The sequence below is a fragment of the Oryx dammah genome, unplaced genomic scaffold (assembly GCF_014754425.2).
Source record: "Oryx dammah isolate SB20612 unplaced genomic scaffold, SCBI_Odam_1.1 HiC_scaffold_21, whole genome shotgun sequence".
Taxonomy (NCBI): domain Eukaryota; kingdom Metazoa; phylum Chordata; class Mammalia; order Artiodactyla; family Bovidae; genus Oryx; species Oryx dammah.
The window spans coordinates 72,916,219-72,936,449 of NW_024070205.1; the positions used below are offsets into that span (position 1 = coordinate 72,916,219).

A 20,231-nucleotide genomic window follows, 5' to 3' on the forward strand; every position below is an offset into this window, starting at 1 on the left:
GTTTAAATGGTTTATAATACTTTTTTTACTATTATAATTAAAATGAAACATAATGAAAATGCTGACGTAAAGTCTTACCAGGTGAAGATAAGGCATAGTAATGTAGATATTAAAATCAAAACTTGATTAAACATTGCAGACTGTGTTCGCTGAATGGCTCTGTGTAGATCATTCTGAAATAATACAGAAAAAGCATATTTTAAATTCTGATAAATACTCAATTGTTACATTTGTTACTATATATTACATTTTAACTGTCTTGTTCATACTCAACACACATACTTTAGATGCATATAGCAGCATATTTTTGGTTTTTCCTAGGTCTAATTAAACCTCACTGTAACATTCATATTGCCAAGATAATATTAATACTATGGTACACCACAAAAGCACTAAATTTTTGTTTACTTGCCTTACAAAGAGATGTTCAATGACTCTCCAAAAGCCCTCCCTGAAGACAATGCTGTCTTATGGAAATTTCTAATTTTAAAATATCAGAAAATAATATGTTCAACTGAGGGGAAAGTAATAGCTGGATCAAACTACAACCATATCTCATTCTCTAAGTCACAAAAAGTAGCAGGCATTTTATCATAAAAATAAAAAATTACATAGCCAATGAACATGTTTAGATAAATTTCATTTATATTAAGAGAAATGTGAATTCAAGATATGTTTACTTTGCAATGAAAAACATTAAAAAATAATAATACCTACTGTTATTTAAGAGGCAAAAAATGAGCACACACATGTAATATTGCTCAAGTAATTTGTTATAAATATCTTGAAAGTAATTTGGTAATACAGGTCAAAATTCACAAGTATGACCTTTCCAGTTCATGCATTCACCATTTAATTAGTATTTATCCCATAACATAATTTCTAAAAGTTAACCACATGAAAATTATGAGATGGAAGTTGAATATTTATGTATGCTCATCTTCATTACAAAATTATTATATTTCCTATAATATATTATTTTTATATTATTTATTGTATAAAATATAAATATGAACATATTTATTGTGTAATATATATTGTATGATGTATATATTATTTTGTATACTATTTATTTGTATCAATATTTTGTATAATCTTTATTGCAAAATTATAATATGAATAATGAATGTTCATTCCTATTAAAATAACTAAAAATGAAATAGAAAATGGTTGAATAAATTGATCAAAATTAGATAGCAGACTTACATGCATCCATTAAAGATGGTTTGAACATAAATATTTATTGAATAGGAACTTGTATTTGACAAACATTTAAATCATAAAATTAAACATACAATTTTGTGTGTGTGTGCTTTCATAGAAAATATTAGAAGGATATAAATTATTTCTGTGTCTAGCCTTTGTGGAAGACTTGTAGTTTTGCATAATGTTTTACTTTATACTCTTCTGTTTTATAAATTTTCATAATAATTTTTTAACAGTCTGAATAGCTGTACTTTATGAGATAAATAGGTAGCTCAGCTGGTAAGGAATCTGCCTGCAATGCAGGAGACCCTGGTTCAATTCCTGGGTTGGGAAGATCCCCTGGAGAAGGGAACGGCTACACTCCAGTACTCTTGCCTGGAGAATTCCATGGGCAGAGGAGCCTACCGGGCTACAGTCCATGTGGTCACAAAAAGTCACTTGCACTTTCAATATAAAATAAAACCTCAATGAGCTATCATTTTATCTTTTTCTACCACACATTTAACCAGAACTTTTGTTATGAAAACAAAAAAGCTAAGTTGATTAAAACTTCACCTTGCATTCTTTACTTTCTTCTAACAGAGGTGTTAATGAACAGAAAAATAAATTAAATTTTACCAACCAGGAAGAAAAGAAGTAAAATATAGAATTATGATGGAAAATGAATCCTAAATAAATAATGCAAAGCACTACTTTTACTCTTAATGATTGACTAATGATTCCTTTCTTGGTTAGGTTACTTTTTCTAGCAACTAATAAACACAAATTAGCAAAGAGTACTGGAGGAATTTTTTTTTTTTAATTAACAATTTAGGCAGTCTGTTGCTACTGCTGCTAAGTTGCTTCAGTCGTGTCCAACTCTGTGTGACCCCCTAGACGGCAGCCCATCAGGCTCCGCAGTTGTAGTTAGTGAAATAATATTTTTTTGGACAGCTAAGAGAGCAGGATGTTTTTGCAAACCATCCACAGGACATATGGTGCTCCCCTTATTAGCTGTAAGCTTGCATGAGACTCCAGTGGTCACTTAATATATTGAGAGCTGATCAGAAACATTCAGCTGGTTGTAAAGACTCAAATGCTATCCAAATATTCCTTTTGGCCAAAACTATTGCCATACTTTCTGTTAAAAAGCTATTTAAAAGAAAAACAAGTTTGCCTCCAAGCAAACAATTTCAGTGTGATCAAATTAATAATATTGAGCTCTTACTACATTTATGCTAGATACAAGATTTTTACACATATATAAATGTATATATAATATAACTTAATTATCACAGCAAGCCTGTATGTTGGTAGTTTTATTCTCTTTCAAAATGAAGACATTAGCAAAGGTGTTAAATCACTTGCTTATTTTATCAGAGTGCTTAGCTGAGAGTAGACTCATATTAATACTTGTAAAACAAATGGAAGAAGTGAAAGTGGAAAGTGTTAGTCTCTCAGTCATGTCTGACTCTTTGCAACCCCATAGACTGCCAGCCAGGCTCCTCTGTCCATGGAATTCTCCAGACAAGAATACCGGAGTCAGTTGTCATTCCCTTCTCCAGGGGATCTTCCTGACCCAGGGAAAGAACCCAGGTCTCCTGCATTGCAGGGAACTTCTTTACCATCTGAGCCACCAGGGTAGAAAAAATGACTGAATAGCAAATAGCAATGTCAGCTCACTAGTAAGTATCCAAGCCTATTATGTTTTGGTCCTAGTTATAAATCAGTCCTTTTGAACAGAGTTGGCCTTAGGCAGAATGCAACGGTGTCACATCTCTGAGTTCTGCATCTCTCTTCCTTCTTGTGTCCCCTTCTGCCTCCCTATTACCAACCGAACCCAACCTAAAAAGTTGACTTTACATGAGGACCTTCCAGCTCCAATACAGCACCTTAGAAAACTCCACAGATCTTTATGGAAGGTGAGACTACCTACAGTTTGACAACATTACCTCCTGAAGCCTTAAACCTAAGGGTCCTGTTATACATAATGAGATTGCTTTAGAAGGAAACACTATCTTCAGAAGATTGGTAATAAGTTTGACCATCCAAACAGCAGTCAGCTTTGGTTTGGTGATCTTTAGACTACCTGAATTATTTTTGTTTACTATTTCATAGGGCCTTATAAAAGGAGGGACTTGACAATAAGGGCGTTTCACCACTTTTCATTCTTATTAGGATAGAAACAGACATAGGGTCTATTAGCTTAGACATCTATGCAACACATCACTTTAGTGAGGTAAGAAGGTAACGGAGCATTGAAAAATACTTTTGTCTTTGCACTTGTATTTTATACTTACAATCATATTTTCCAAGGCATGTTTGGCAAGCCAACAGTTTAGAAAAACTGGGACAAATAGATTTCTTAAGGAAGGCCAGAATATCTGGAAGACAAATCAAAACTAAATTTTTATCTCCAAGCAAGAAATCTACATGATTGAGAAGAAAAGCAAAACAAAAATAAGTTATTAAGGACAATATAATTATATAAAACATGTGGCAAATACTCTAAACTCATATGATTATTGAAATGGAGGGGCAGACAGGATCTTTTCATTCTCTTAGTCCTAAGGAAAAATTCTTTGCAAAGTTATTGTAGAAGCAGAAAGAAAATAATCAGCTCTAATGGGATATCAGCTATAACTGTGTTAATTCGATCACTAAATCTTTTGGTATGACTGTTATAATAGTTATCATCTTTTTTCTTTTCTGGAACTGGAGGTAAAAATAGGTGTACAGAGACAGTGCTTTACTTTTCTATAACATTACCACTTACTCTCTCAGATTCAAACATTGAAGTGACCCTGGGGAACTGTATTCCACTGGATTATATTTAATTAACCTGTCATGCAATCTGGAGCCAGTGGTTCCTCTAGATAAATCACTCAAATTAAAATAATTGTCAGAGTGAGCAACAGCTTCAGATCATACTGACTTATAGTCGTGATTTTCCAAATAAAATTCAAAATAAAAAGTGTTAGAAAGCATATTCCCAACAGACATTGCTAAAGCGTTATCGAATATAGATTAAGATCCAATTTTGCAGTGGAAAAGTGCTGGTTGCATATTCTGTAGCTGAACAGGATCACCATGGAATTGATCCTCCACAGACTTTAATAAAGAAGCACACTGCTGGTTGTCTTAGTTTTTGGCAACATATTTAGTAAACAGAGAACTGGATTTAATAAATCCTGTGGCTTAAACTAAAGATAAACATATTCTCAGCATGAGAAACTTTTATAAATACTTGGTTTTACTTGGCTTTTACTTTTTAAAACTCTACAATATACACAAGAAGTGGAGTGATTCATTCTAATCTGTTTAGATAAAATTAACATGTTTAAATGGTACCTCTAGAGTATATATTCCTAAAATGCATTTCATTTTTGCTATTGAACTAAATCTTGTTAATGTTCACTTAATTTCACAACCCAGTTATAACTGACTTTGCTATTTATTTTCTAATACCATGATTTAATACATTAACAAAAGCCTAAACTCATTCATCTGAGCTAATATATTATTTATTGCTATTTAGATTGAAAGATTTTACTCATGACTAATAACAAAATTATTTCTTTTGAAGATTCTTTTAGGACTTACTGAGATAATGAAGGGAACTGCATTAATTATTTCCAAGATGAAGGGTATTCGTAAAATCTGTTCCCAGATGTTTCCCTTCCAAAAAAAAAAAAAAAGAATAAAAATAAAAGTCAATTACAACTGATCCCATTAAATGGGGAAAAGGCATCAGAATTTTGCTAGCAATAAGAATAAGGATGCTTATATTAACAGAATACAAAATCATTATTTAGAAATGTAGCAATGACTTTTAGAGATTATTTTGCTACATGTAATTGTGCCTTCTCAATTTTGCAGAGTTTAAGTAAACCAAAATGCTCATAGTAATTCATCAATATTGCACATAGCACATTTTAATCACATAATATTGCATCAAAAAAGTTACTAGTAAAAATAAAACAATTAAGAAACCTTACAGAATCAATGAAAAAGTAACTCCATCTTAATTTTTATATCATAATATAAAGCATATTAAATAGTTTGCAAACACACACATATAACAATGGCCCTGGGAGGCCATTTAACATTGTTTTTAGATTAATAAGATTTAAAGTCAGAGTTTTCTCAATCATCTGGATTCTAGTCTCCCAACCCACATAGTACAACAATATTAATCGGGTCTGGCTACATAATTAGTGGGGCCCAGTTAAAAATGAAAATGCAGGGCCTCTTATTAACAAATTACGAGTAATTTCAAGAAGGTGACATCAGAGCATTCAAACAAGCACATATCCTTCTAATTGTGCAGCTCTGGGCAATTGCACTGACTAATAGGTCATTCCTGAAACTTTCTCTAACGATGTCCAGTGAAAAAGAACTCAGAACTCCCTAACGCAGTTTATTCTTTTAATGAAAAAAAAAAACAAAAGAAATCTATCTGTTAGAAAGGCAACTTGAAATCTGACTCCTGTAATGTCTAATTATTTTATGAATGCAACCCACTCCAGTAGTCTTGCCTGGAGAATCCCACGGAAAGAGGAGCTTAGCAGGCTACATTCCACAGAGTTGCACAGAGTCAAACACGACTGAAGCAACTGAGGACGCACTGGCTATAATATTGGGATTCTTTATTTTTCTTGAGGTCCCAAAGTCTTAAAACGTTACAGAAATGTAAAACACCTTGCATCGCCAATCCTGCTCATGACGCCAATTGTCTCGCTGTTTGCAGTGTTCGTTGAACCCAGGGTAGGCAAGGCATGAGCTAAGATGTTAGTAGGAGGCTAGAGGAGCCACTGGTGACCCACTCCAGTACTCTTGCCTGGAAAATCCCATGGATGGAGGAGCCTGGTAGGCTGCAGTCCCTGGGGTAGCTAAGAGTCGGACACGACTGAGTGACTTCACTGTCACTTTTCAGTTTCATTCACTGGAGAAGGAAATGGCAACCCACTCCAGTGTTCTTGCCTGGAGTATCCCAGGGATGGGGGAGCTTGGTGGGCTGCCATCTTACGGATCGCACAGAGTTGGACACGACTGAAGTGACTCAGCAGCAGCAGCAGAGGAGCCCTAGGAACTGCAGATACGTTTATTCTCTCCTGGCCTGCACAGCGGCCATGACACAGCCTCCCTCCTGCTGACTCTGAAGCCATAACAACAGACACCCTATATTCTCCCCTCTCGCGGCTGACCCAATAGACACAGCCATGACACAGCAGTAAAGTGCAGCCCTAGGTGGAGCTCACATATCCCCACAGCACAAAGTAGCTTGTGACCAAGTGAGTACCTCATGATGTACATGTGCAGTGTTATAAGTGACTTGAGTTATTATATGAACATTATTTACAAAATGTGAGGCAAAAGCGAGAGGCTGTGGGGCAAGAGGGCCTGACTACGCCATCTTGGCTAATTTGGTCTTCCCCTGCACACCACCACTTCATAAAGCAAGTTCTACATCGGGGATCGTCTGGGTTGCTAAAACAGTAAGTAAGAGATTTTGTTATCCCTGTTTCATAAGCCGTCTGCAGGCTAAATAAAAAGTGCTGGGAGAGCAGGTGGAAGGCATGGAGCTGTAAGGATCTCTCTCATCTCTGTGTAAAGATGTAAGGATGCTTCCGTCATCACCTCCAGCTCTGTAAGAAGGGCTCAGATAAACAACCTAGAGAGCTGGACTCAGACTTAGGGGCTGTTTTTGACTAAGGCCTAAAGCATCACACACACACACACACACACACAGAGCAAAGCAAAGAGAGAGAATGTTGAGATAAGAACAGAATGTTGAGATAAGAACAGGCTTACACCAACACTAAGACAGAGCGACTTATTTTCTGGGAACAAGATACAGACCCTACAGAATAAAATGTATGGCCATTTTAAATTCAGACTCAGAAGGGCTGCAGGCCTGAGGAGACAGAGAATCTTGACAGATGGTGGCCCTTGAACCCCCCAGAACCCGGGCAGAGTGGCCAGACCAGGGCTTGAGGCATCAAGGAGCTTCCACCCAAGGCCTTAGGAGAACCACCAAAGCCCCATCTGTATCTGCCATCAGAGCAACCAAACCACAGACTATTTCTGGGCCAGTCAGTCAGGACCACCTTCTCCTGGAGCCTCCTCAGCCCTGAGGGGCCACGATCAGCTTGTTTCAGACAAGGAAGAGGTGGACACAGGAGAAGCCCCCCAAGAAAATCCTTGCCCCATTGAGTTCCTAGCTATGCACACATGCGTGCTCAGTCATGTCTGACTCTCTGCTATCCCATGGACTGTCGCCCACCAGGCTCCTCAATCCATGGGATTTTTGAAACCAGAATATTGGAGCAGCTTGCCATTTCCTCCTCTAGGAAATTTTTCCTGGCCCAAGGACTGAACCCACATTTTTTGTGTCTCTGGCATCGGCAGGTGGATTCTTTACCATTGTGCCACCTGGGAAGTTTCCAGCTTAGAAAAAGGTAAAATTGGATGAGAACATTAAATTTTTTACATACTGAACACTATTTCTTAAATACTAAACTGAGATTTGTCTTGCAAAAAAACTAAGGGGCCTAACTGAGATTTCATTGGATCAGCATGGCTCATAAGGACAATGACTGGGTTTGAAGCAGAAACGTAGGACGGGCTAAAGGCTTTTCTACTTGCACTGAATCAGGCCTATTCAATAAACCATTTATACTTGATTTTCATTATGCAACACTTTTATTTTTTATTGAGCTGGTTAATGTTACCATTTAACAGTTTTTTACATGACTCAGTTTCCAGAATGCGTAACATTTGGCCTACTCTTTCCTCACCATATTTTTTACTAGTCATTGTACATTGTTCCTTAATGTCAATGGTTTTACACAGGAAAAGAGACTGATGTGACCAGAGGAGGGAGATGTAATGGGAATCATTATCACTGGTCACATGGCAGGGTCTTTCTGCTAATGTACATTAAGACTAGCATTCGTTTTCTTAGCTTGGCACACTGGAAAAGTTTAGTTCCTAGTAAACCAAAAGCTTCTATACCTCTGATGTCTGTCTTCATTTCCAGATCTAACACAACATTTATTTTTTATTACTTTCCCTCAAACCACTAAGAGAGTCTACTGACTAAAATGTGATTCAGTTGGGTTCATTTCTGATTTAGCCTCCATATTCCAAGTCAGAGAATCTTTCTAAAATGGCAAATCTCCATTGCCAACATCCAAACTCCTCATTACATCATATGAAGCTTCACAATTTGAACTATGGCTGCTCATTTGTTCTGTACCTAACCCATCTTGAATTCAGCTACAGATTCACCACATATAGAACTAATTTTGATATAGTTCTCTGAATGAGCTAGGCTGTTTCATCTTTTATAGCTTTGCTCACACTTCTCCTTCTGCTTGGAATGCTCCAATCTCCATACCTTCACCATTAACTACCTTGATACATGTTTTTAACATTTTACAAAACTTATCTGTTTCTATGACCATTAGAGTTCAGTGAGCATGATATTGAATAAAGGAAAGTTCCAAATATTTTATAATACTCTTCCCTTCTGGTACAATTGCTTTGATTTTGAACTTAAGCATTTGTATTTCTTTTTCTTGGATCCATGTGGAAACACTCAAAAAATTTTATTAAGTCTTCCTGATGCAATCATATAAATCATTAAACTTATGGCCACAAAGCTCAACAGAAATTTTATGGAAGAAAGCATTTCAAGAGTACTTGGCTATATATCCATTTTAGGTACTCTCATTTATGTTACAACTTCAATTTATTATCAGTAATAAACCAATGACTTCCAATGTTGTATCTCTAGCCCGGATCAATATTGTATCTGAGAGTCAGTTTCCGATCTCTACTGTCTAATGTGCTGCTTCACATGAATGCCTCAAAGGCACCTTGTGGGTAATTTGTCTAAAAGTAAAATTTAAAGGACAATGAAAACATGATAATCCAAAACCTATGGGATACAGCAAAAGCAGTTCTAAGAAGGAAATTTATAGCAATGCAGTCTTATCTCAAGGAACAAGAAAAATCTCAAATAAACAACCTATCCTTACACCTAAAGAAACGAGTGTAAGAAGAAGAAACAAAAACTCAAAGTTAGTGGAAGGAAAGAAATCATAAAGATCAGAGCAGAAAAAAATGAAATAGAGACAAAGAAAACAACAGTAAAGATCAATGAAACTAAAAGGTGGCTCTTCAAGAAGATGAACACAATTGATAAACCTTTAGCAGACTCATCAGGATAAAAAAGTGAGAGGATTCAAATCAATAAAATTAGAAAGGAAAAATAAGTTACAACTGATACCACAGAAACAAAAAGAATCATAAGAGACGACAACAAGAAACTCTATGCCAATAAAATGGACAAGCTAAAAGTAAAATTTATGATGTTTGTCCTAACTGACTCTCCAGCAACAAAAACCAAAGATCCTGGAGGAACTTTGCATCTTCTTTTCACATGCCATTGTTGTTCAGTCACTAAGTCATGTCTGACTCTTTGCAGCCCCATGGACTGTAGCCTGCCAGGCTCCTCTGTCCTTCACTACCTCCCAAAGTTTGGTCAGATTCATGTCTATTGAGTCAGTGATGCTATCTAACCACCTCGTCCTCTGCCGCCCCCTTCACACACTGCTGATGCTAAGTCGCTTCAGTAATGTCCAACTCTGTGCAACCCCATAGACGGCAGCCTACCAGGCTGCCCCGTCCCTGAGGTTCATCAGGCAAGAACACTGGAGTGGGTTGCCATTTCCTTCTCCAATGCATGAAGGTGAAAAGTGAAAGCGAAGTCGCTCAGTCGAGTCCGACCCTCAGCAACCCCATGGACTGAAGCCTACCAGGCTCCTCCGTCCATGGGATTTTCCAGGCAGGAGTACTGGATTGGGGTGCCATCACCTTCTCCGCTTCACACACTACCTAAGTATAATTGTTGAATAAGACTTTCTGATTCATGAATGTATCTTGGGTTGTCTCGTTCTCAATTTACACTCTATTTCCACTCTAACTTCTTAACTGGTCTCCCCACCTTCCTCTCCAATGTTCCTTTACCTAGTTAACTCACACACGTCTTTCAGCTATTAATTCAAATCTTCTGAGTATTTTGAGACTTTCCCCACCTGCTCTTTACACACACTCTAGACAAGATCAGACTTCCACACTTGGTTTTTTGATTCTTCATCAACATCTTTCTCCTTCCTTTTTTTCAGTTTGTTTTTATATATTTGATCAACACTTGACTTTGAATTTCATATGGTCCAGGTGAGAGCATTGGGCTTCCCTGGTGGCTCAGATGGTAAAGCATCTGCCTGCAATGCAAGAGACCTGAGTTCGATCCCTGGGTTGGGAGGATCCCCTGGAGGAAGAAATGGCAACACACTCCAGTACTCTTGCCTGGAAAATCCCAGGGATGGAGGAGTCTGGTAGGCTACAGTCCATGGGGTCGCAAAGAGTTGGACATGACTGAACGACTTCATTTCACTCATGTGATTGAATTTAATGTGGTCCAGGCGAGAGCATGCATTTAGTTCACAATTCTTTGCTCTGTTTCAAGCACAGTCCCTGCCAGTCTGAAGCTCCTCAATAAAATCTGTATCTGCATTATGTCAAACACACTCCTGTTGTTGATTCACAGCTAGTGTGTGTGTGTGTGTATGTGTGTGTGTGTGTGTGTACGTTGTGGCAAATAATGAACTTCCACCTGAGGACTGACTTCCACAATCTAAAATTATACAGGGAGGCAATATACTCATTGCTAAAAGTAAATGTCTTTTTCAGTTATATTCATTAGCTTTGGTTCTAAAATCTCAGGTTGTCTTCTGAACTTAAAGATATATTCATAAATTATCTCCCCTAAAAATAGCTGATGAAAAATAGAGAAATTATCCAAAAGTTGTATTGGCTGTTAGGGAGTCCCCATGAGCCTACATAATATAGGCTCAGGATAAAAGCAATTATGGCAAAAAAGGAAAGCATAAATCTAGAGAAGGCACTATGTAGAGAAGTGTGAAATAAGATCCAAAAGGCAGGCACATGCCTTTCAAAATTAAGTTAAATACCTGTTCCCCTCAATCTTATTTTCCTGAACGAGATGAAAGGCATTAGTCTTCTTCTAAAAGGTAACTTCTTAAAGAAAAAGATAGTTTTTAAGAAATAGCTTTAACTGTTCTAAGCATATAGAACTCTCCGTGTTCCTCTTCTTGTTGACATAATTCAGTAAAATATAAATAAAATTTAATCTATTTTATATTTGGTATGGATGCAACTTTCCTCAACCAATAAAAATTCAAGAAAACAGATGATTTCCTAAAATGTACCAGGCTTTTATTTTTATCATAAAAGAAAGTACAAGTTTAGAACTATTATCTAGGTAAACTCAAAAAAAAAGCACTTTAAAAAGTATAAGACTTATGGTAATCTACTTGCTGTTAGCCCAAATTGGGAATAAGAGACCCTTAAAAAGCACCTTCTTCTCTAATATTAAGAATACCTAATTTAAAATATTTAATCCAGAAGACAACCTTCTTTTAGTGAGTTTAAAATATGGAGTAACTCTATGGCAGCGTTACTTTGTATTTCTAAACATAAACCCAACAACACTTAGATTTACCATTCCTGTGGCATAATAAGCAGAATCACCAGGATCTAGGAGTCCTAGGATGAATTCTTTATTCTTTTCCAGGAATAAGCCCAAAATGAAGCTAACATTTCAGAACTGATGCTTTTTATAATTGATTACTATATAGGAAAAAAAAGAAAACTATAGATTTAACAAAAGCTTTCTAGGTGTGGTGAATTTCATTATAAGAGGTTTGGAAATTATGCATTTTTGTGCATAATGCACAAAATCCTTTTGATTTAATAAATGGGTATGTATATATAGAGTACTGTTATATTTTTGAAAACAGTTGATAAAGACACGGACGGTATTCACGTGACAGAGAAATAAGAATTTGCTGTCAGGCAAGCCTCATGGATATTTTACCAAGTTGTGACAAACATGAACAGAATGATGATTTAAGTTCAGATCTGCTGTCTGTATGACAGAGGACAGAAGAAATGAATGTCAGGGATTTTGAAATTATTATCGGCTAACTTTAACATACACTTTAAAGAGTTTTTGCTCACTTTGCTGCTACCTATTAAGTCTTTTGATTTTAAAAAGCTTTGCTCTCCATGATAGTTTAAACCTTTTAAGTTAAAGATTAAGTCATGCTTATTTTAGAATGTCTAGTGTGTACAATTGGAGAAGGCAATGGCACCCCATTCCAGTACTCTTGCCTGGAAAATCCCATGGACGGAGGAGCCTGGTAGGCTGCAGTCCATGGGGTTGCTGAGGGTTAGACACAACTGAGCGACTTCACTTTCACTTTTCACTTTCATGCATTGGAGAAGGAAATGGCAACCCACTCCAGTGTTCTTGCCTGGAGAATCCCAGGGATGGGGGAGCCTGGTGGGCTGCCATCTATGGGGTCGCACAGAGACGGACACGACTGAAGTGACTTAGCAGCAGCAGCAGTGTGTACAAACATATATGTTGTATATGTAAATACATACATTATGTGTTTATATATAGAGATATAAACCATTCTAGCACAGGGCCTAAATGGCTGGTAACATGTAATTCTTGCTCCTTCAGAACACTGATGACGGCACCTCAGACCGACCCTACAGCCATGCTCTGGTGGCTGGAATTGATCGCTATCCCCGCAAAGTGACAGCTGCCATGGGCAAGAAGAAAATCGCCAAGAGGTCAAAGATCAAGTCTTTTGTGAAAGTTTATAATTATAATCACCTCATGCCCACAAGGTGAGCATTTCAAGAATGGAAATGAAGATGACTTCTCTTTTCCCCTTCTCTGCCCCACTGAATAAGATGACAACCTGGTCGCCACTGTAGTGTGGGGAGAGACATCAGTTTGAATTTGTCATTGGCAGTGGTTTCCAGTATTGTCTCTTTTACTGTTCACTTTGGGCTTCCCTGGTGGCTGAGAGGTTAAAGCATCTGCCTGCAATGTGGGAGACCTGGGTTCAATCCCTGGGTTGGGAAGATCCCCTGGAGAAGGAAATGGCAACCCACTCCAGTACTCTTGCCTGGAGAATCCCATGGACGGAGGAGCCTGGTGGGCTACAGTCCATGGGGTCGCAAAGAGTCGGACACGACTGAGCGACTTCACTTCACTTCACTTTATAAACCAATAAGAGAAAATTATATGTAGATTTTATATTCAGAACTAGAAATATCAAACAGCAATATTAGAAATGGATTTCACTCCTAATGCAATATCCATTTCTTCATATTTGTCTATAATTTTCTTAAAAGTCTAATTTGAGAGAAGGACCTCATTTGCAGTTCTGCTATATGGATTTACTTTATATATGTGCTATAAATAGTTATCACTTATTCATTCCAACAATGTATCCAACAGCTTATTGAAAGAGTGATAAGAGTTCACGAATTTGACTTAATATATGAAAGGAAAAGGGCTTCCCCAGTGGCTCAGATGGTAAAGAATACGCCCACAATGCAGGAGACGCGGGTTTGATCCCTGGCCTATGAAGATTCCCCTGGAGGAGGAAATGGCAACCTACTCCAGTACTCTTATCTGGAGAATTCCATGGACAGAGGAGCCTGGTTGGCTACAGTCCATGGGGTCTCAAAAGAGTTGGACGTGGCTTAATGACTAAAAGACAACAATGAAAAGAAAAGAAATCCTCCCCATGTCACATAAGCCCTTGTTAGCCTTCGTGTTGTAACACACAAGACTCAACCACCATGACCTAGACATTAATGTCTATGAAGGTCAGAATGAAAATATTATACATCATCTAGTTCTATCTACTTGGAGAAGGCAATGGCACCCCACTAGGTCTTATAATCTTTGCTCTCATTTTATAAATGGCAGGAATTAATTGATTACAAAGGTCAGCACATAAAATCACAAGGGGAAACTATAATTCCATCTTGAGTCTGTGCTTGTTAAATGACTACTAGCATTTAAAGCCTCAAAGTTAATTTCATATTAAGTTTTAGTTAGAATTTGAAACAAATACATTCACAAACGCAAATTAATATTTTGACCAGTTTATGTATTTGTAGATACTCTTGTTACAGTGGAAAATATTTCATTAAATTAGAGAAAAACACCCACATCCTTATTTTTCAGTACATCACTTTCTGTATATTACATTTGACATTTATCACAAGCATACTAAGGGCCTTTAGAAGATAACACCTTGGATATTAATTTACTTGATTGTTTTCCTTCTCCTAGGTTTCCAAAATCCAGATTTGTCAATCAGTACATATTTATGGGCTTCCCTGGTGGTTCAGCAGTAAAAAATCTGCCTGCCAATGCAGGAGATGTGGGTTTGATCCCTGGATCAGGAAGATCTCCTGGAAAAGGAAATGGCAACTTGTTCCAGTATTTCTCCCTGGGAAATCCCATAGACAGAGGAGCCTGATGGATACAGCCCATGGGATTGCAAAAGTCTGACACAACTTAGCAACTTAACAACAACATATTTATGAGGTAGCTATTTTGACGAGGAGATTCACTAATAAATCATTTAAAGAGCCCTCCTCCACATCTCCTTCTAAACTGTATGTCACTAAGCTAGTACTTTCTAGGTAAGTTAGGGTTGAGTGGCTACATATATGCAAAATTTCCCAGCTTATCTCCTCCAACTTCAAAATATTCTTTCAGGTACCATTTTTCATCTTCAGTGTTCTCAGAAAAGAACAGGATGTATCCAAAACTAATTAGTAATCCTCAACTTCCTAACCTAGCTTATTCTTACTTTTTATAAATCTTGCTTCATCCATCATTTTTCCTGTCCCTTCTACCAGCTCATTTTAAATGATGCAGATTTTTACCATCACGAGGCAATCTTCCATCTCATTCTACTATTTTAGTGAGCTTCTGTACTGATCAATCAACAATCTTCATCTGAAAATTTTACTCTCAGTTGTACTCCATTGAAACTGGTCTTTTAAGGGTGAATAACAAATGATCTCCTAAACTGTAAACCCAATTGCTTTTCTCAAGCTTCTTACTAAACCTGCCGTCATTCATATGTTTCATCTAATATTTTTTTCTTAGTCATTCCTAATATTTTATTTTCCTCATAATCAGTAAATCAATCCATCTGTGTTTATTTGGAAACCAAGCATTCTTTTCTTTCTACATTTTCTAATTCATCCATTTCACCTAATTAGGCACTGGTATTATGTTCTTTAGGTGGCACATATAAGAACTTTATAAAGGAAACCAGGGGGAAAAGGTGAGTGTGAAAAGATTTAAAAAGTAGTCAACAGAATGTTACTTTTAAGACTTTATGTTATGAAATGAGAAATTTATATGCTAGATAAGAATCTCCTCAAAACAGAACCCTGATTGTGCTGCTTGATACGGTACATGCAATAACTGTGAACTGGAAATCAGCGAAGATTATGACAACCATTCGGAAGACCTTCCACCCTTCTCACTTATTCCTCTGTCTGCCCTCATTGCTCTATTCTTCAAGACCCACAATATAAGCATCTCCATTAACATGGGTCATCTCTTCTCCATTGGTTACTATCCCATCCTTACTGGACTTGCATGCTTTCTTCATCATTTCACTGGAAATGACTGCCAAAGCTTAATAAATCTCTTCTGCGAGTCCCGGATCTTCCTTTTCAGTTGTCTGCATATCACATCTATTTGTCCAAAAATACCTCAAATTCATCATTCCCAAAACAATTTCCATTATTCCATCTATCTTGACCCCAATCTGATTTTTTCCTCGATGTAATTTTTCTTGGTTTTACTGCCTTGTACTGTCATTTGGCTTTAGGAAATCTTAAAATGATATTTCACATTTTGTTCTCTTCTTCGATCTCAACCAATCTGTTGATGATTTCTTCCGTTTCTACTTTCATGACTTTTCCTGCATTGAATTAGTTTATTCCTCTCACCTGGCCAAAACCTCACTCCCACTTTTCCTTTCCTACTGCAATCGTGTCTTAGCAGAGCATATGGACTTCAGTGGAATGGCTCTTTGACTTCTGCTTGTGCAGATGTTCCGAACTAATACTCCTAGACTTAGTTACAATTATAGAACTCTCATGTTCAACATCCTGCACCAACTTCCCATTCTAGGTTTCTCTACAAGGCCCTCACAATACTGTAGCAAACTTATCCCAACAATATTTTCCCAAACACACCATATGCTGGCCAAACCTAAATATTAATTCATTCTTCCAATTTTATATGCACATTTCTTATTTTATGCCTTTGCTAATTCTACAAATCCCTGTTGTTCTGCCTTTTTTTTTTTTTTAATGAAATTATGATCTTACTTTAGTGAAATCACTGGTTCAAGGACTCTGCTTAATAGGTCTTTTCATCCCATGATATAACCTCTCTCTCTGGTTCCTCTGCCTTTTCTAAATCTAGCTTTAATATATGGAAGTCCATGGTTCATGTACTGTTGAAATGTGGCTTGGAGAATTTTGAGCATTACTTTGCTAGTGTGCGAGATGAGTACAATTCTGCAGTAGTTTGAACATTTTTTGGCATTGCCTTTCTTTGAGATTGGAATGAAAACTGACCTTTTCCACTCCTGTGGCCACTACTATTTTCCAAATTTGCTGGCATATTGAGTGCAGCACTCTCATAGCATTATCTTTTAGGATTTGAAACAGCTCAACTGGAATTTCATCACCTCCACTAGCTTTGTTCGTAATTATGCTTTCTAAGGCCCACTTGACTTTCCATTCTAGGATGTCTGGCTCTAAGTGAGTGATCACACTATTGTGATTATCTGGGTCGTCAAGATCTTTTTTGTATAATTCTTCTGTGTATTCTTGCCACCTCTTCTTAATGTCTTCTGCTTCTGTTATGTCAATACCATTTCTGTCCTTTATTGAGCCCATCTTTGCATGAACGTTCCCTTGGTATCTCCAATTTTCTTGAAGAGATTTCTAGTCTTTCCCATTCTAATATTTTTATATATTTCTTTGCACTAATCAAAGGCAGAGGAACCAGAAATCAAATTGTCAACATCCATTGTATCATCAAAAAAGCAAGAGAGTTCCAGAAAAACATCTACTTCTGCTTTACTGACGCCAAAGCCTTTGCCTGTGTGGATCAAAACAAACTGAAAAATTCTTAAAGAGATGGAAATCCCAGACTACCCGACCTATCTCCTGAGAAATCTGTATGCAGGTCAGGAAGAAACCCTTAGAACCGGACATGAACAACAGACTGGTTCCAAATCAGGAAAGGAGTACTTCAAGGCTGTATATTTCCACCCTGCTTATTTAATTTATATGCAGTGTACATCACACAAAATGCCAGGCTGGATGAAGCACAAGCTGGAATCAACATTGCTGGGAGAAATATCAATAACCTCAGATATGCAGATGAAACCACCCTTATGGCAGAAAGTGAAGAGGAACTAAAAAGCCTCTTGATGAAAGTGAAAGAGAAGAGTGAAAAAGTTGGCTTAAAACTTAACACTCAAAAAATGAAGATCATGGCATCTGGTCCCATCACTTCATGGCAAATAGATGGGGAAACAATGAAAACAGTGACTTTATTTTCTTGGACATGAAAATCACTGCAGATGGTGACTGCAGCCATGAAATTAAAAAATGCTTACTCCTTAGAAGAAAAGCTATGGCCAACCTAGACAGCATATTCAAAAGCAGAGACATTACTTTGCCAACAAAAGTCCATCTAGTCAAAGCTATAATTTGTCCAGTAGTTATGTATGGATATGAGAGTAGAACTATAAAGAAAGCTGAGCACTGAAGAATTGATGCTTTGGAATTGTGGTGTTGGAGAAGACTCTTTAGAGTCCCTTGGACTGCAAGGAGATGAAATCAGTCCATCCTAAAGGAAATCAGCCCTGAATACTCATTGGAGCTGAAACTCCAATACTTTGGCCACCTGATGCGAAGAGCTGACTCATTTGAAAAGACCCTGATGCTGGGAAGGATTGAGGGCAGGAGAAGAAGGGGATGACAAAGATGAGATGGCTGGTTTTCATCACTGACTCAATGGACATGAGTTTGAGTAAGCTCTGGGAGCTGGTGATGGACAGGGAAGCCTGGTTTGCTGCAATCCATGTGTTTGTAAAGAGTCAGACATGACTGAGTGACTGAACTGAACTGATGAACCCCCACTGAAATTTATTTGCATCTCGTGGGATATACTTATTATTCCACCTTGTATTATTATTGCCTGTATAATCTTCCCCTGCCTACCCCCATTTCTGGATTGTAATCTCATTGAGAAAAGAAACAAACAAACAGACAAACAATCAATGCACAGTGTGGTGCTCTTCATCAAATAAGAGCTCAATAAACATTTGTTAAACTGGGTTAGCCAAGCAAAGCTTTGCCAAAAATGAAGGGAATTCATTTTAATAATTCCTAACAGACACACTTTTCTCCCTCAGTGTTTTCTGTACAGATCAGGAGAAGAGGTTGAGAACAATAAAAAGCCAAACAATTCCATTCACTTGCCTAATATAAGCATGCATATACTGGGTAAATTAGACCAGAGGAATTAGTGAAGTGTGTTTAAGCCACCAAGGAAAACATTACTATATTAAAACAGCTTTTTATTACTTACTGGAGAGGCCCAAAATAATTAAAGGGGTTTAAGAAGATCTTGCTTTAGCCCCAGAGTGTGAATTATAAGTAGAAAAATACTGGGTAAATGCTAGTAGTATGTTCCACTGGCAGAAAATTTCTAAATAAAACAACTTACCTTATAACTGAGATAACCAAGCAGTATTGTTTCAAAGAGACTTATCAGTGCCACTAAAACCTAAAATATAAATTATACCTTAATGAGAGGATGCAACAAAAATATATATTCTGAATATACTATCAATTTATAAATATATGCCTGTGTATGTGTGTGCATATATGAGTATGTATATATATCATATATGATATAGGGATTGGCACCATATACAAGGCCTCGTGTCCTTGTCTTTTGAAGTAAAATGGTTACTCAAGAGTTAATGATTGGGAAATATGAAGATACAGAAACAAGGAAAAGCTGTTGCGCTAAAGAACTGGTAACAATTTAGACTATAATTCTGGCACATAACAGTATCACTGAAATCCCAGTTCCCTGAAAGATACAGATAAAAGCCTGACTGTTTTTACAGGAAGCAGACTCCCTGTCCAGATGAAAACTGCCAACCACAATAATATAGAACCTAGACTAGTTGAAAGCAGAAGGTTGATCACTCTCAAAACTTCACGTTGATGCCAACCAATCCAAGAATTGTCCACTAGCTGATCATATCCTGCTACTTGAACACTATAAAACTCCTCACTGGGGTCATGCAGTCTTCAAGGCATTAGCCCACTGTGGCCCCCTTTGCCTGGCAAAGCGATTAAAGCTACTCTTTTCTACTTCACCCAAAATTCTGTCTCTGTGTTTCTATTTGACTCTGGTGAACAGAGACCGAATTTCAGCAACAGAGGTGCTGTGTGACACTCTTAACTTCTATATACAAGTGGTAGGAAGCAGGCTGTCCTGGTCACTGCAGTTTCGTTTTTATAATGTCTAATACTCCTCAGTAAGTCTTTTAAAATTTATTACCACAAACGTAAGTGTGGGATTAGAATAGTCAGATGACTGGAATTTGAATGACATGTAAAGACTAGATTTTGTTTACCACATGACTGCTCCACCATAAAACCAGCCACACAGCCTCCCTCTTAGTTCACCTACCAAAAATGGCAGTTCCCTACAGAAAATCAAAGAATACAAGCTTGGAGGTGGAGGGTATTTGCATCCTATCATCCACCTCAAACAAAGGTAAACAGTAACATCCTTGATCATTAAAGCAAACAGTCCAAGATACTTGCAGATTCCGTCTGAACAGACTTCATAAGCAACCTCCCTTCTGCAGCAGACATGGGCATCCTGCCCTGCCCTAGACAAGTTCCCGCCTTTCTCTCTCATCTCTACTCCGCATACAGTTTCCTCAGCTCAACTCCCAAAGAACAGTGGCTCCAACAGAAAGGACATCCAAATTGTCTTATGTTAA

General features: G+C 37.4%; 1 protein-coding gene across 1 annotated transcript in view; it reads right to left on the reverse strand.

The window, feature by feature from the left end:
* KCNT2 (potassium sodium-activated channel subfamily T member 2) overlaps positions 1-20,231 on the reverse strand; it is a 1,342,824-nt gene that overhangs the window by 1,169,717 nt on the left and 152,876 nt on the right. Inside the window, 4 exon segments of the mRNA XM_040262901.1 lie at positions 79-173; positions 3,486-3,569; positions 4,789-4,863; positions 18,932-18,991. Of these exon segments, the coding sequence (XP_040118835.1) occupies positions 79-173; positions 3,486-3,569; positions 4,789-4,863; positions 18,932-18,991 (314 nt within the window).